Source organism: Callorhinus ursinus, unplaced genomic scaffold (assembly GCF_003265705.2).
Source record: "Callorhinus ursinus isolate GAN/ISIS: 27379988/994484 unplaced genomic scaffold, GSC_fseal_2.0 scaffold77, whole genome shotgun sequence".
NCBI classification, from domain to species: domain Eukaryota; kingdom Metazoa; phylum Chordata; class Mammalia; order Carnivora; family Otariidae; genus Callorhinus; species Callorhinus ursinus.
In genome coordinates, this window is record NW_027397139.1 from 4,089,071 (window position 1) to 4,104,122 (window position 15,052).

The window sequence follows — 15,052 nt, forward strand, 5'->3', positions numbered from 1 at the left end:
GTGAAACCATCACATGAAGGATACAAAAGCGGGCAGGTACACAGGGGTCTGGCACACAAGTTTCCTCCCCCGGCCCCTGCCCGGTTCTTGACAGTTCTAGAAACTGTGTGTGTAAGCATATTTGTGGAAGCAGCTGTTCTGTTAGCCGTAAGGAAACCGCACAGACCTGGGGGCTTATACAACACAACTGAATCTTCTCAGTTCTGGAGGCTGGGAGTTGAGATCAAGGTTCTGACAGGGTTTGCTTCTGGTGAGTTCCTGCATCCTGCCTTCTGGCTGTGTCTTCTTCACCTGGCCTTCCCCCCCGCACACCTGCGGAGGGAGGAGCAGGGCGTGTGCTCTCAGGTGTCCCGGGACACTGATCCTATCAGGGTGGGCCCCACCCCCCTGACCTCTCCTCACCTCCTTCCGTCCTGAGGCGCGGAAGACACATTCGGAACAGATCTCTATCTTGAACACAAGCGGTGGCATTTGTGACACCCCGCTCTGCGCATCATTCTCTTACCCAAGGCATCTTTCCTGGGGCCACAGCACTTTGGGAAGGATCCTCCACTCCGACACGGCTTAACCCAGTTTTCAACCTGGGGCAGCCTCCGGGGCTGTGTGGAGCCATGTGGCCTGAAGTGGAAAGAAACCTGTTTCCCTTAACAAATAAATCTTAAAAAAATACACATTTTTAAAAATTGGTATTTACTTATAAGGATTTTATTTATTTGACACAGAGAACAAGCGGGGGGAGCAGCAGAGGGAGAAGCAGGCTTCCCGTTGAGCAGGGAGCCCGATGCAGGGCTGGATCCCAGGACCCTGGGATCATGACCTCAGCCAAAGGCAGACACTTAACGACTGAGCCGCCCAGGCGTCCCACAAAAATAAAATTTGACATTTTGTCTATCATGGATCTTTTGCATTCATTTTAAATTGTTACAATATTGCATTAAATGCCATTCATCTTGATGACAGGTACCCTGTAAATTTTGTGCCCCAGCAGAGTGCCATGATTGACTCATTAACTCGGGGACTGTTGGCTGGGGACATCTGTGGTTGTCAAGACGGGGGGAGTGCTGGCCTAGAGTGGGCTCAGTGAGGGATGCTGCTCGGTCCCCTACGGTGCCCAGGATGCCCCCAATCACCCATCCCCAAGGTCCACAGTACTGAGGGGGGGAGACCCCGCCACTAAAAGTGGCTCCTCATCACTTGATTTTGTTTTTATTTCTTACCTTGTGTAGATGGGTAGGAGAGGGTGTCTGCTTGGGTGCCGAGGCAGCCAGCCCAGGAAAGGGAGGTCCTAAGTGCCAGCAAACCAGGAGGGGAGCATGATTGCCTGTCTCCCTTCTGGGACTCCCAGCTTCTCTGCTGGCAACTCCCCATCATGTCCACCTGGACCAGCCCCAGGGGACCATCCCAGGGGCTGGGGCCAGGCGATGCCCACAGGCTTGCTGCTATGGAGGCAGCCTTGGCCTGAGGGGGGTCAAATGCCCCGAGAAGCAAGTGGAGGCCGGCACGCTGAATGCCTAAGAATGGTGAGGGGGCACCTAGGGTGCATTTTTTTTTTTTAAGGGTGCATGGTGGTTCTTAAGATCAAATTTTTTTTTTAAAGATTTTATTTATTAATGAGAGACAGACAGAGGGAGGGAGGCAGAGGGAGGGAGGCAGAGGGAGAAGCAGTCTTCCCAAGAGGCAGGGAGCCCGATGCGGGACTCGATCCCAGGATCCTGGGATCATGACCTGAGCCGAAGGCAGACGCTTAACGACTGAGCCACCCAGGCGCCCTCTTAAGGTCAAATCTTATGACCCAACACCATACATCCACCAATGTGGTACTATCAAAAACCAGGAAATAACAAACGTTGGCAAAGATGTGGCGAAACCGGAGCCCTCCCCCAACCCCTTCCTCTTCCCACCAGCGAGAGCTGCTGGCTTCCCCCTCTGAGTCCCTCCCCTCACCTGCCCAGGGCAGGTGCTCAAAAAAGATGACTGAACGAGTGGCTGGAGCTGCGGCCGGTGCCAGAAGGCCGGACCTCCTCCTCATGCACCACTGGCGGGAACGTGAGTAGGGCAGGCGCTGCGGAAAACAGTAGGCGGTTCTTCTAAAAATGAAACATAGAAGGCGCCTGGGTGGCTCTGTCAGTGAAGCGTCTGCCTTCGGCTCAGATTATGATCCTGGGGTCCTGGGATTGAGCCCCGCATCGGGCTCCCTGCTCAGTGGGGCGCCTGCTTCTCCCTCTGCCACTCCCCCTGCTCATGCTCTCTCTCTTGCTCACTCTCAAATAAATAAATAAAATCTTTAAAAAAAAAATTAAACAGGATTACCACGTGACCCAGCAATTGCACTTGGGGTATACACCCAAAGACTTGAAAGCGGGAGCTTGGTCCTCCCCAGGACCTCTGACACAAGAAGGTTAACAATTTTTCCTTTACCTCTGCACGTGGTTTCACTGACTGAAATAAACGTATCTTTGTAACTATAGTTTTTTAAGTTAAATAAAATCATACAAGCTGGAAAAAGACAAGCCCAGTAGTTACCAGCATTTCCCTGCACAGAGGGCAGGGTCCTGAAGCCCTGGGTTCTGGCCTGAACCCTCCAGACAGGAATCTGGTGCCCCAAACCAGCTTCGTATGGTGACCGCTCAGGGTGCCCGCCTCCCCACTGTGCCCTTTGTCTCTGAGACAGCAGGAGGGACATTGTGAGAAGTTGCACTTAACCTGAAGCCATTAAAACAAGTTACACCTGCGCTCCACTTGGTGCTCTTGGGTTGCCCGCCCAGGGCCTGCCTCAGACTTGAGCTGTGAAGACCCCTGCAGGGGAGACCCCTGTGTGCGGACCACCCCTCTGCTTCCCTCGGCGGAGCTTGCCCCCGCCCCCCCACCAGCACCATGCTCCTTAGTCTCCTGGCACCGGCTGCAGCTCTAGCCACTCGGTCATCTTTTCTGGAGCACCTGCCCTGGGCCGACGAGGGGAGGGACCAAGAGGGGAAGCCAGCTGGTCTCTGGCGGGGAGAGGCGTCAAAATCGGGGCGGCACGTTTCTTAGGAAGGTCCTGGACCCCAGGAAGAGAAGGCGGCTGGACTACGGTGGAGCGGGGGGAGGTGGGGGCTGGGGAGCAGCTATTCCTCGATTCCAAGGCGTCGGGAGGGAGGGATTTGGGGCGTGCAGGGCGGTGGTCAACTACAATGCCTGGAGGCTGGGAGACCAGGGGGAGGGAGGGCGGGAGGCGGCGTGATGATGGAGGCCCGGCACTGGGCGGATAACCCGAGATTCGAGCGGGCACCTGACGGCACAGCGCTGGAGAGGACGACGGGGCGGTCCGGCAGATTGCCGCTCGCCGAGCCCAGGGCGCAGGCGCAGGTGCTGGGCGGGCCGGCAGGCGAGCCGCGTGCCGCCACTAGCCACGCCCCCCAGCCGCCCGCTGATTGGGGCCGCCGCCGCAGGGCGGGGCTGGCGCCCACGGGGAGGGGCCCGCGCAGCGCCTGCGCAGCACGGGGCCCCGCGCGCGGGCGGGTGGGCGGAGCGGGCCCCCCGAGCGGGGGCTGGCGAGCGCGGGGAGGGGGCCGAGAGGGCGGCAAAGCCGGCGCGTGCCCGGCTGGGGGCGGAGGGCGGGGGCCCGCGGGCCGGAACAGCCGCGGCAAGTGGCGGCGGCGGCGGCGACGGAGGCAGCTGAGGCGGCGGCGGCGAGCGGGGGTCCGGGCGGCGGCGGCGGCGGCGGCGGCGGCGGGCCGAGGAGCCGGGCGCGATGGAGCGGAAGAGGTGGGAGTGCCCGGCGCTCCCGCAGGGCTGGGAGAGGGAAGAAGTGCCCAGAAGGTCGGGGCTGTCGGCCGGCCACAGGGATGTCTTTTACTATAGGTGAATGAACGTGCCGGCCGGGCAGGGCCCCAACGGGCGCCTCCCAGCGGCCTCTGCGGCGGCCTGGGCGCCTCGACCCGGGCTGCGGCCTGGGCCCCGCGCGTGCGTCGTGCGTGCGTGCGTGCGTGCCGGCGCGCGGCGGCCCCGGGCCAGTGCGCGTGCGTGCCCCTCCCCCTCCCCCGCGGCCGCGTGGGGCGCGGGGCGCGGGGCGCGGGGCGGGCGGTGGCCTTTGTTCCGCGGCCGCGGCGGGCCGGCCGGCGGGGCGAGGGACGCCGGGCGCGGGCCAGACGCCGCTGGGAGGCGGGGGTGGGGGCTGGGCTGTCCCTTGGATTGGCGGAGCGCGCGCTCAGCCCGAGGCGGGGGCGCTCGGGGGTGGGGGGCCGCCCCCTCCGGAGAGCGGCGCTGCGCTGGGTCGCGGCGCCTCCGGGAGCGGGGAGGGGACGCGCGGGACTGTGAGCCCCCCTTCCCCGGGCTCCTGGTCGGTGGAATAAAGAACCAGTGGGCGGCTGGCGGCCCACCCCAGACAGTCGGCCACCTGCTGTCTTCTCTCGCGCTCCTGTGTTCTTTCTGACTGCTGGAAGATGCTTTCGTGTCTGAGCCAGCTCTGATGACTCCCTCCCCCTTGCTTCAGGACCCGGGGGCGCCTTCAGGTCGCTGGGCAGAGTAAAGCGGGATACCCGCCACGTGTTGAATGCGGGCTGGGTTCGTGCGGTCCCCACGGGCCCAGAAGCTGCCCGCGTGAGGCCGAGGCGGGGTGGGAGTGCCGTTCCGTCCACCCAGCACTTGGGTTCCTCCTGCGCCTTTGCCGGCCCCCGTGGGGAAGGAGTAGGGAGGTGGGCTGGGAAGGGCTGGCGGCTGGGACCGTGTGAGGTCAGGCATTGACGTGGTGTGACTACAGCATCTCCCCGGGACTCTGATGCCACTCCTTCGCCAGCTGTTGCCGTTCTGACCTGGGGGTCCGTGAGGAGCTCTCCTTTCATTCCAAGCATGCCTGTGTGTCCGTCTTCCCTCTCAGATCTAAAGTGTGAAGCAGGTCTCCCTGGCTCTCTTGTTAACGACTCTGCAGCACCTGCTGGCGGTGGGGCTGGAGTCAGACCCGGGCCTTCCTCTCCTGGGCGACAGCACCAGCTGGCTCCCCGAGGATCCCATAGTTACAGGAGAGGACATCCGCTCAGAAGCGCGGAGGTCTGTGAGGGCCAGTGATGGGGTGCTGGATTGAGGCTGGTGCAGCTCAGGGAGGGCCTCTCTGACGGGGTAGCACTGAGCTGAGCCTGGGTAGTGGAGCTGGGAGGGGCTGTCCGGGCAGCGGGCATCCTGTGCAGAGGCCCCAGGAGGCTGAGCCAAGGTCAGCAGGGCTGGAGCACCTTGAGAAGAACATTGCTCCACCTCTCGTCCCCACCTCCGTGAGGGCCTCATAGGGCCTCAGCTAAATGGGGCCTTCCTCTGAGGCCCTGGACCTGAGCATGGGGGTCTGGCAATGGGGAAAAGTTCCAGATGGGCTGGACAGATACAATTCTAGGTTTCCCATGACCACTGAGAGGTGGTCTGAGGGGAGGAGGTGGCCGGGAGGGTCCCGTACCATTCCCAGGTCTTTGACTTGGATGACCCACTAGGCAGGTGGGTGTCACCTTCCCTCCCAGTGGGTGGGAGGTTTGGGTTGTGTGATCTGGAATCCATGGTGTTTTCTAGAATGTGGGTCTCTGGCCTCTCCACCTACTGGAGCTCCTGCTGAACCAGGCAGCTGGGCAGGAGCATGGATAGATTTTCCTAATTCTCTCAATGCAGAGGGAAGGTAGGGCATGAGGGCCTTGAGTCCAGCAGACCTGGTGTGGGATCCAAGCCTTGTCCTTAGGAACACATGGGCCTCGATTCCTTGTCCAGAGAGTGGAGGAAGGGAGTGTATTCTTTGCAAGATTGTCACCCCACAAATTGTTACCTGAGGGCTGACACATAAGCCTGCAGCCATGTATTTTCTTTGTGAAAATCATCTCACTGTGACATTTTTTGTCAGGCAGGAGGTTGAGGGTGTGCGGGAAGTTAGTACCCTGACCTCGGGGATAATTCTTTGGAGGGGTATGGAGTAGGGAGGACTTCTCCAGAAGATCTCATTTTAGAGGTAGAAATGTACTCAGGAAAAGCAGGAGGGACTTAGCGTAGCAGCCCCCTTCCTTGGGGCAGCCGGCTGAGGTTGTATCTTGCTTGCTGTTGGGGCGTCACGGGTTTTGGGCCTCACTCTCGTCGGTGCCCGCTCACTGGTTCTGGCGACCCTCACAGCAGCCCTTTCTGCAGACGGGAAGCCAGGCTGCACTCAGTCCTGCATCCATCTCCTGGCCTGGGCATCAAGGCTAGGTGGCAGCTCCTCACCCCACAACAAGCCACTTGACGGGCCAGCCGCAGCCCTCCGAACCCACGCTTCTAGCTCCTGGTTTGTGCCCTCTAGCTTAGGCCCTGCTTCCAGAAAGGCCATAGTGCACTTTTATATAAATCCAGGATTGTTGTTTTCAATAAACCATCAGGGACATTTTCCTGTGTCGATGCTGCAGAACCTTTTTTAAAAGTTGGGATACAGTCTGCATTCTGTCAGAAATGTGTACTGTTGAGTAGTTCTTTAGTACATTCACAAAGTTGTGCAGCCATCACAATAATCTAGTTCCAGAACATTCCATCACCCCAAAATGAGCTCTTTGTCCATTAGCATCACCTCTCAATCTCTCCCCCAGCCCCTGGGATCTACTATCGCATCTTTTTCTTTTTCTTTTTTTTTTTAACAGTTTTATTGGGATTACGATTCATATACGTACAGTTCACCCATTTGAAGTGTATAATTGAATACTTTGTAGCATATTCACAGACAGGTGAATCCTCCACATTTCCCTCACCCCAAAAGAGCCCCAGGCCCTTAATCATCAGTGCCTTGTACCCCCAACCACTTACCTGTGCTTCGTGTCTATTTGCTGTTCTCATGTAGCATGGCGGGGGCAGGGGGGACTGGAGGCAGAGAAAGGCTGGCAAGTTTGATGGGGTTCTCTCCTTCCTCTGTGGCCTTATCTGACCCCGGTTCCTTCCTGCTGTCCTGGGCATGTAGGCTCAGTGTGCGCATGAGCCAGCACAGCATGATGGAAAAGTGCATCATCCTGAAGGCAAGAGTCAGGGGCTCTGTGTGCTGGGCTCCTGGTCCTAGCAGACGCAGCCAGGCCCAGGGGAATCGCCTGGCGTCCAGCCATGGCCCTGCTTGTCCAGAGGTCCTGGTGGGGATTCCAGAGGGGAGTGCAGCTGGCCACCGTGTGGGTCCTGACGTTGGAGGGGAGGGGGTTTCCTTCTGGCTGTCCCGGCTTCTATGTTGCCTTCTGTGGTCCCTAGAGGGGCTTGCGGGGGCGGACATGCAGTTGCTGAATTAGAGGCTCATCCTAGAGATTTGTCAGGGGAGATCAACAAAATCAAGCACTTCTCAATCTCAGACTGATGAGCTGTTACTGAGAGCGACTGCTTGTTGAGTTGGGAGCAGTGACGTGTTTGGAGAGGCCCCGGGCCTGCTGGGCGCCACACAAGTGCTTTTTCTAACAGCCTGATGGAGATGCAGTCCACATACCGCACAGTTTAGCCACTTAAAGTGTGCAAGTGTGTAGTTTAGTGTATCACAGAGTCGTGCAACTGTCACCAGGGCCAATTTTAAAACATTCCATCAACACAAGAAGAAGCCCCGTCTCTCTCAGTGTCACTCTCCCTCTCCCAGCCCCCATGAGCCCCCTTCCCGTCCATGGATGAGCCTCTTCTGGACGTGCCACCCACGTGGATTCACACCCCGTGTGGCCTTCTGTGTCTGGTTCTGTCCCTGAGCGTCGTGGGCTCGGGGTCCGTCCCCGGGGCTGTGCGTGTGGGCGCCTCCCTCCTGTTCGCAGCCAAGGGATGTTTGTTCGCTCACCACCTGATGGCCGAGTGACACTCCCGTGCGTGAGGGACACGCTGTGTGTATCTGTCCCCCCACTGGTGGACACTTGGGCTCTTTTCACCTCTTGCTCTCGATGAGCCGCTGCTCTGAACACCAGGGTATAGTTTTGCATGAACACGTTCGTTCTCTCGGGTAGATGGGAGTGGGGGGTTGCTGATCAGTACAAAGTGGCTGCAGCAGTTGGCGTTCCTGGGCCTGTGCTACTCGTTTGTTGTGCAGTCTCCCTGTGGGTCGGCATCGTTAGTCTCCTAGAGAGGTGGGTGGCCTGCGCTGTCCACAGGTGAGCAGGATCACGGAGCTTCACGGCTTCCAAACACCTGGTTTTGGATTTCCCAACAGGTCACACCTGAGCAGCTATTTGGGGTCCTGGCCCTGAATCTTAACGAAATGTTACCGTCCGCCCCCGCCACGATACCCTAGTCCCCAACATGGTACCCACGAGGAGACTGTTAGGGGTTGTCCCTGAAATACCTGTTATCTTGGAGTCCTTTCTCAAGAACACAGCCTAACTGTGTTTCTGAAACGTTCTGATATGTCAGCTGGGCTCCTCGAGCTGGGCCCCAGCCTTCTGCATCAGGGTGTTGATCCCTGCTCTCAGCAGACCCTGGGGTCTGCTTGGGGGCTCTAGTTGGGAGGCGGCACTGGGGAGAGGGCAAGGGTTGGCCCAGCACACCCTGCCCGCCGCTGACCCGCTCTCTGTCCACAGCCCCAGTGGGAAGAAGTTCCGGAGCAAACCCCAGCTGGCACGGTACCTGGGGGGTTCCATGGACCTGAGCACCTTTGACTTCCGGACGGGCAAGATGCTGATGAGCAAGATGAACAAGAGCCGGCAGAGGGTCCGCTATGACTCGTCCAACCAGGTCAAGGTAAGCTCCAGGCCTCTGGGGGCGCCTGGCTGGCTCTGTCGGTGGAGCATGCGATCCTTGATCTTGGGGTCATGAGTTCAAGGCCCGTGTTGGGCATACAGGTTACTTTTAAAAAGTCCAAAAGTTAAGAGGCACCTGGGTGGCTCAGTAGGTTGTGTTCAACTGTTGGTTTCAGCTCAGGTCATGATCTCCAGGTCCTGGGATCAAGCCCCGTGTCGGGCTCCCAGCTCAGCGGGGTGTCTGCTTCTCCTCCTGCCTCTGACCTTCCCTCCTGCTGTCACTCACGTGTGCTCTTTCTCTTTCAAATGAATATATTAAAAAACTTTTTTTTAAAGATTTTATTTCTTTATTGGAGAGAAAGCATGAGCGGGGTCGGGGGGAAGACAGAGGGAGAAGCAGGCTTCCCGTCGAGCAGGGAGCCCGATGTGGGGCTCAATCCCAGGACCCTGAGATCATGACCTGAGCCGAAGGCAGACGCTCAACCCAGTGAGCCACCCAGGCGCCCCTAAATAAAAAATCTTAAAAAAAAAAAATCTTGGGGCGCCTGGGTGGCTCAGTCATTAGGCGTCTGCCTTCGGCTCAGGTCATGGTCCCAGGGTCCTGGGATCGAGCCCCACGTCGGACTCCTTGCTCAGCGGGGAGCCTGCTTCTCCCTCTCCCACTTCCTCTGCTTGTGTTCCCTCTCTCGCTGTCAAATAAATAAAATCTTGAAAAATGAAAATTAAAAAAAATAAAAAAACAAAAAAACCCCGCTTTTGGGTGGAGAGAGAGAAGTTTTCACGATTCAGTTTATTTGCCGTGGTATTCAAATCGTAACTATCTGTTGAGGGAAACTTGGGAGCTACAGAAAAGCAAAAAGAAGAAAAGAAAGCATTTTCACTCAGTCCCTGGGAGAGGCCACAGGCGTGTGGCCCCCGGCTGTCCCCAGTGTGCCTGTCACTCTCTCCCCAAACCTGGCAGTGCGGGGGTCGCTGCAGGGGCCTGGAAGGCAGCCGGTCTTCAACAGCTGATGGGACGCCCACGGGGGCCCGGTGACACTGTGCGTCCACCAGTCTCTGACGAGTGGAGGGGGGTGCTTTGGTCCTGGCTGCAGGACAGCCCCAGCAGAGCCCCACCACGGCCCCACCGTGGGCAGCAAATAGGCAGGGCCTGGGCTTGCCATCGCCTCCAGCTCTGGGGGTGCCTCGGCGTAAGCTGGTGACTGAGGGACACGGGGTCTGTTCCCCAAAGCCCACGGGGAGGGTTTCCTCCGCTGCCTGGGAGAGCCCACTGTGGACCTTGGGGCTGCGGTACCAGCTTGTGTGTGTCTGCAGGGCAAGCCCGACCTGAACACGGCCCTCCCCGTCAGGCAGACGGCATCCATCTTCAAGCAGCCAGTGACCAAGATCACCAACCACCCCAGCAACAAGGTGAAGAGTGACCCCCAGAAGGCCGTGGAGCAACCTCGGCAGGTGAGCCCGCGTGCCCCACACACATCCCCGGGCGAGGTCGTGGTGGGCATAGGGTGCGGGTCACACACATGCTGCCTTGTGACCTACCTCTCAAGAGCCAAGAGTCCCCTGTGCTTTTGAGCATGTGTGCAAATGCCCAGGAGATAGCTGGCGTGCAGGCACTGGCTGGAGCAGGAGGCTACGGGGCCGCTCCCAGGGAGGCCCCGTGTCATTTCCATCCCCCTCGGTGGCATTGGGGTCGTCGCCATCTAAGTAACTGCTCAGACCTGTGCGTCTGCCCCCACGCTTAGGACGTGCCTCTCTGCACACTGTCCCCAGAGTCCTGTGGCGCTGTCACTGGGTGTGAGCCCCTTGCACCTGCAGGGCCTGCCCTGGTGCTAGGCCACGGTGGGGCCTCTGGGGGCCTCGTAGCTCAGCCCTGCTGGACGGTGGAGTTCTGCACTGAAGTTTCAGCGTGAAGGGGGCTTCACCTCCCCAGGGTTGTGCCATGTTTTGGGAACCATAGACCGTGAGCGCTGACGGCAAGGCTGAGGCCCCGGGTTGGGGTTTCTCTGGCCTGGAGGCCAGGCCTGGCGGGAAATCCCACACGTTCTACCGCAGCCTCGTTCCCAAGCAGGTAGTTCTAGCACATGGGGGTCAGAGGTCGTGCTGAGACTGCTGTCCCGCATGTGGATGGGCCCCAGCTGTCGTCGGGACTGGCCAGGGCTGCCTGTTGTGGGGGCACGTCCGTCAGCCTCATGTCTGTGTGTCTGGTGGCAGCTTTTCTGGGAGAAGAAGCTGAGTGGCCTCAATGCCTTTGACATCGCCGAGGAGCTCGTGAAGACCATGGACCTGCCCAAAGGCCTGCAAGGTAGGCCCGGGATAGAGGGGGACCAGGCACGAGGAAGCCAGCGGTCTCTGCAGCGTGGTGAAGGACCGTAAATAGCACGCCCTGGGCCGAGCGCCGCCCTCCTGCTGGGCTGGGAGGAAGGACAGGTGTCTGGCAGGGGCAGGGCTCCCCCCGTGCAGCCTGGACCAGCCAGGGCCCTGGTCCCCCAATCCTGGAGGCCACCCCACCTGTGCTGCGGCTCCCGAGCTGTGTCGGGGGCCCTGCAAAGACTCACCTGTGTGTGGTTTTGCTCCCACGCCGTGAAAAGGCCACCGCACTGTGACGGACGGGCACGGCTCCTGCTTTTGTCAAGGGCCTGAGTGCCTATAGCGGGGAGTTGGGATCGAGACCCGAGGCTCGGGGGGAGGCCTCAGGTGCCCAGTGGTGACCACCCTCCTGTCCCTGGTAGGCGTGGGGCCTGGCTGCACAGATGAGACCCTGTTGTCGGCCATCGCCAGCGCCCTGCACACCAGCACCATGCCCATCACCGGGCAGCTCTCGGCCGCCGTGGAGAAGAATCCTGGGGTGTGGCTCAACACAGCCCAGCCCCTCTGCAAGGCCTTCATGGTGACCGATGAGGACATCAGGTACTGCCCTGCATGCCACCCCCCCATACCAGTGCCCATGGCTGGCGCGCCCGGCCGGCGCGTCCCACTTCCTTGCTGACGCTCTCTGGGGCTCGGGGGCTCGAAGCAAATGCGCCACAGCGAGGGCGGGTTTGAAAAGAATCGGTAGAAGCTTTCCCACGAGTCTCGGTTCAGGGCAGGCCAGGGGCGAGGCGACCTGTGGCGGGGGTGGGAAGCGTCCTAGCTCTGTACATATGTTGTTGGGAAGGGAAAGTGGCTCTTCACCTACACGCACAGGCTCACAGTGTGGCCTGCCCATTCTTGGGCACATGAGGCCTTGCACGTGCCTGGCCGGGGGCGGGGGGGGCTCTAGAGAGTGGCATGGGACGGGGTGGCGCCAAGCATGCCACAGGCCCCGAAGGCCAGCCCGAGTTGAGGCTGGACGCTGTGGCCAGTGGGCCCCGGAAGGGTTTCCCAGCTGAGCCAGAGAGCAGGTGCAGGGGGCCTCGGGGCAAGAGGCATCCCCGACCTGGAGTCCTCTGGGAAGGCATCCTGGTGAGGAGATAGTTGAAGCTGGCAGCAGGACAGAAAACATCCAGAAGCTCTGGACGAGTGGAACCTGTGTTTTCTCGACTGAAGCGTCAACGCACCGCTTAGGTCAGAACGAGTTAGGGGGCTCTGTGGACCCCACACAGAGAAGGGGCTGGAAACACAGCAGCCATGGCCAGGACTGGCTTACAGGTGGGGTCGTAGGTGGGCAGGCTTCCTGTGTCGGGCCTGGGGCTTGGAAGCCGTGCGGGTACAGGAGAGAGTCCCATGCCCTGCACACGGAAGACGCAGAATCGCCCACAGGCCTGCAGAGGAGCTCGTCTCCAGGGAGTTGGAAGTATAAGAAAAGAACACAACCGCCTGGAAAGACTAGCAGATTTTTAAAGCCAAGCAGAGCTTCTAGAAACAGGAAAAGCCACAGAAAGGAGAACCTCGTGTTATGGGTTAGGTGGTAGATTTGGTCCGGGGTCGGTGCCGGGGGGGGCGTTGCCAAAAGATGGGGCTGGCATTTGCCAGGCCTGGGGACAGACACAGTGTTGGTTCGTGTTCCCGTTGTGGTGAGGGTCTTGGCCTCAGGGAGGGAAGGCTGGTGGCTTTCTGGATGGTCGTAACAGAAGGTCAAAGGCCCCAGAAGGCCGTCCTCCGCCTGGCGCTCTCCAGCAGAATCCCCTCGCCCGGCCGGCGGCTGACCCTGGCTGTGGCCGCGGTGACCGAGCACCGTTGTCCATCTCTGCACACTGTGCTCAAGTGACAGGAAAGGGAGTCGGGGGCGCGCGCTGGGCCCCGGCAGGTGCTCGCTGACGCGGCGGTGCCGGGAGGGGCGGTGCCGGGAGGGGCGGCACGGAGGGCAGCGGGGCCCGCCCCAGCATCGGCCCGGCCCGGGTGGAGTGCCGGGCCCTGTGCGCGGGCAGCTGCGGGGACAGGAGCGCGGGCGGAGGGCCCCTCCCAGCAGCCGTGCGCCCGGCCAGCGCAGCCCGTGCACCCCCAGGAGGCAGGAGGAGCTGGTGCAGCAGGTGCGCAAGCGGCTGGAGGAGGCGCTGATGGCCGACATGCTGGCCCACGTCGAGGAGCTGGCCCGGGACGGCGAGGCGCCGCTGGACAAGCCCAGCGCCGACGGGGACGAGGCTGGGGACGAGGACGGGGACGAGGACGAGCCGGACCAGGGGGCGGAGCACGTCTAGAAGCAGGTGCCGGCCTGCCGGCTGGGTCCCAGGCCACCTGGCGCTCGGACGGCGACCGTGGGGACGAGGGCCGCTCCCGTCAGGGCGCTGATGGCGCTCTCTCCCTGTCTTTCCAGAGGCCGCGTGGAGCCCTGCCGCGGGGAGCCCCCCGCGGACTCTGCCGTCTCCACGCTCGGACCACGCTCTGTGGCCCGGCCCCGGACGATGGCTGCCCCTCCTGGGCCCTCCCAGGCGTGTCCCCTCCCCTGGGCCCACGGGGGCACGGCTGGAGGGCAGCCCCTGCCCGACGGGCCCCCCGCGTGGGCTCTTCTCTGAAGGGCCTGGGTCCGGAAGTGTCGTCCGCCGGCCCCCGGGCCCGCCTGCAGGAGGCCCCCCTCGGCGCCTTCTGTCCACCTGGACTTGGGGCTGGCCTCGCCCCCACGGCCGCATCACACAGGACGGCCGCCACCGGGGGCCCGCGAGGGTCCCCAGGGGGCTGGAGAAGCAGTTTTCGGAACAGTCCCGCCTCCTGATCCCCGCGTGTGAGGGACGCCGTTCCGGGGTCCGCACATCAGCCCTCCAAGGAGGGGGGGTGCCCACCGGCGGGCGAAGCCGCCACGGCTCGGAGCTCATCTGGAGGCAAACGGCGCAACCCAGACGTTGTCCTTCAATAAATCCGTGACACAAACGAGGCTGGACGTCCACATAACTGCTTAGCCTTTGTGTTTGCTGCACGTGGATGCGGACTCTAGCCTTTGTGTTGGGAAACCTCACTGTCCACAGCGCAGCCGACCCGGCCTGAGGGTCAGCCAGCCACCGGCGATGGCGAACTGCTTGCGGCCGACTCGCCAGGCCGGGGCTCCAAGGCAGCTGGGCCGTCGACTGGCCTCCCTTCCCCTCCCTGTGTAGCGGGGACGGGGGTGCCCAGCACTCAGGGCCAGAGCTGGTCCTGGGCCGCGGCTCCTCCGAGGTCCCATCCTGGGGTGCGTTCTGTGGCCCGGCGTTTCCAAGCACCTGGTGCCCAGAGCAGCGGCATCTGGGCAGCTCCGGGCGCAGGGGGCGTCGGAATCGTCCTTCATCCTTGCCCCCTCCTAGCCTGAGTGCCTTGGGTGAGGGGCGCCCTCCTGTCCCTGCTCAGCCCCGGCCAGCAGCTGGAGACCGTCGGGAAGGACCTGGGTCGCTGCCTGTGTGGCTTTCACCCTGGCTGATCCACAGGGTGGGGGCCATGGCAGGAGCCACCCGCTCATCCGAGGACGCTGGCCCAGCACGGCACATTGGCAGCATCCTTCTAGTCCAGTCAAAGCACAAATCCTCCAGAACCACCCACGAAGGGTGTGGCCGGCGTGCTGTGGGGGCCGGGCCACCACAGGCCTCGGGAAGGCCTCTCCCCTAAGGCCACGCATCGTCCTGCCCTTCATGGAGGCTGTAGCCGCTGAAGGAGCTCCGTCTGGGGCTGGCCCCTGTGTGGGCCTGAGGTCCAGGTGCCCGGAGCCCTGCCCAGCGGAAGGGACTGCGGGGCCCGGGAGGCACCCTGTCCTGTGGGCGACCGTTGAATAAAGCCATCTCGGTGAGTGTGGTTTGGAACCTTGCTTTAATTCTGAAGACCCAGAGCCTTTGTGTCCAGGGGGGGTCGGACCCCCGCCCAGGCCTTCGGCACCTAGTATCCTGTTTGTCACCTTATCGTGGGCTGGGTGATGAAAGGGGACCCGGGGGACCAACTGGCCTTTCCCAGGGAGGGTGGGGTTCAGCTCCCAGCACCTGTAGTGAAAGAGCCAGTTTGGCCAAGGTTTCCAGAAGATGCGG

The 15,052-nt window shown here is 61.3% G+C and overlaps 1 protein-coding gene across 2 annotated transcripts; it reads left to right on the forward strand.

Annotated features, from left to right (window-relative positions):
• The first annotated feature begins 3,582 nt into the window (after window positions 1–3,582).
• Window positions 3,583–14,820, forward strand: MBD3 (methyl-CpG binding domain protein 3). 2 transcript variants are annotated; one of them, XM_025861242.2, is made up of 7 exons: window positions 3,583–3,744; window positions 8,496–8,655; window positions 9,969–10,106; window positions 10,866–10,956; window positions 11,384–11,561; window positions 13,078–13,276; window positions 13,387–14,820. In XM_025861242.2, the coding sequence occupies exons 1-6, from the start codon at window positions 3,731–3,733 to the stop codon at window positions 13,268–13,270; spliced, it is 774 nt and encodes a 257-aa protein (XP_025717027.1). In that variant the 5' UTR covers window positions 3,583–3,730; the 3' UTR covers window positions 13,271–13,276; window positions 13,387–14,820. The 2 variants fall into 2 exon arrangements, with proteins under 2 accessions (XP_025717027.1, XP_025717026.1); XM_025861241.2 differs by having other exon boundaries at window positions 3,683–3,840.
• Window positions 14,821–15,052: the final 232 nt, after the last annotated feature.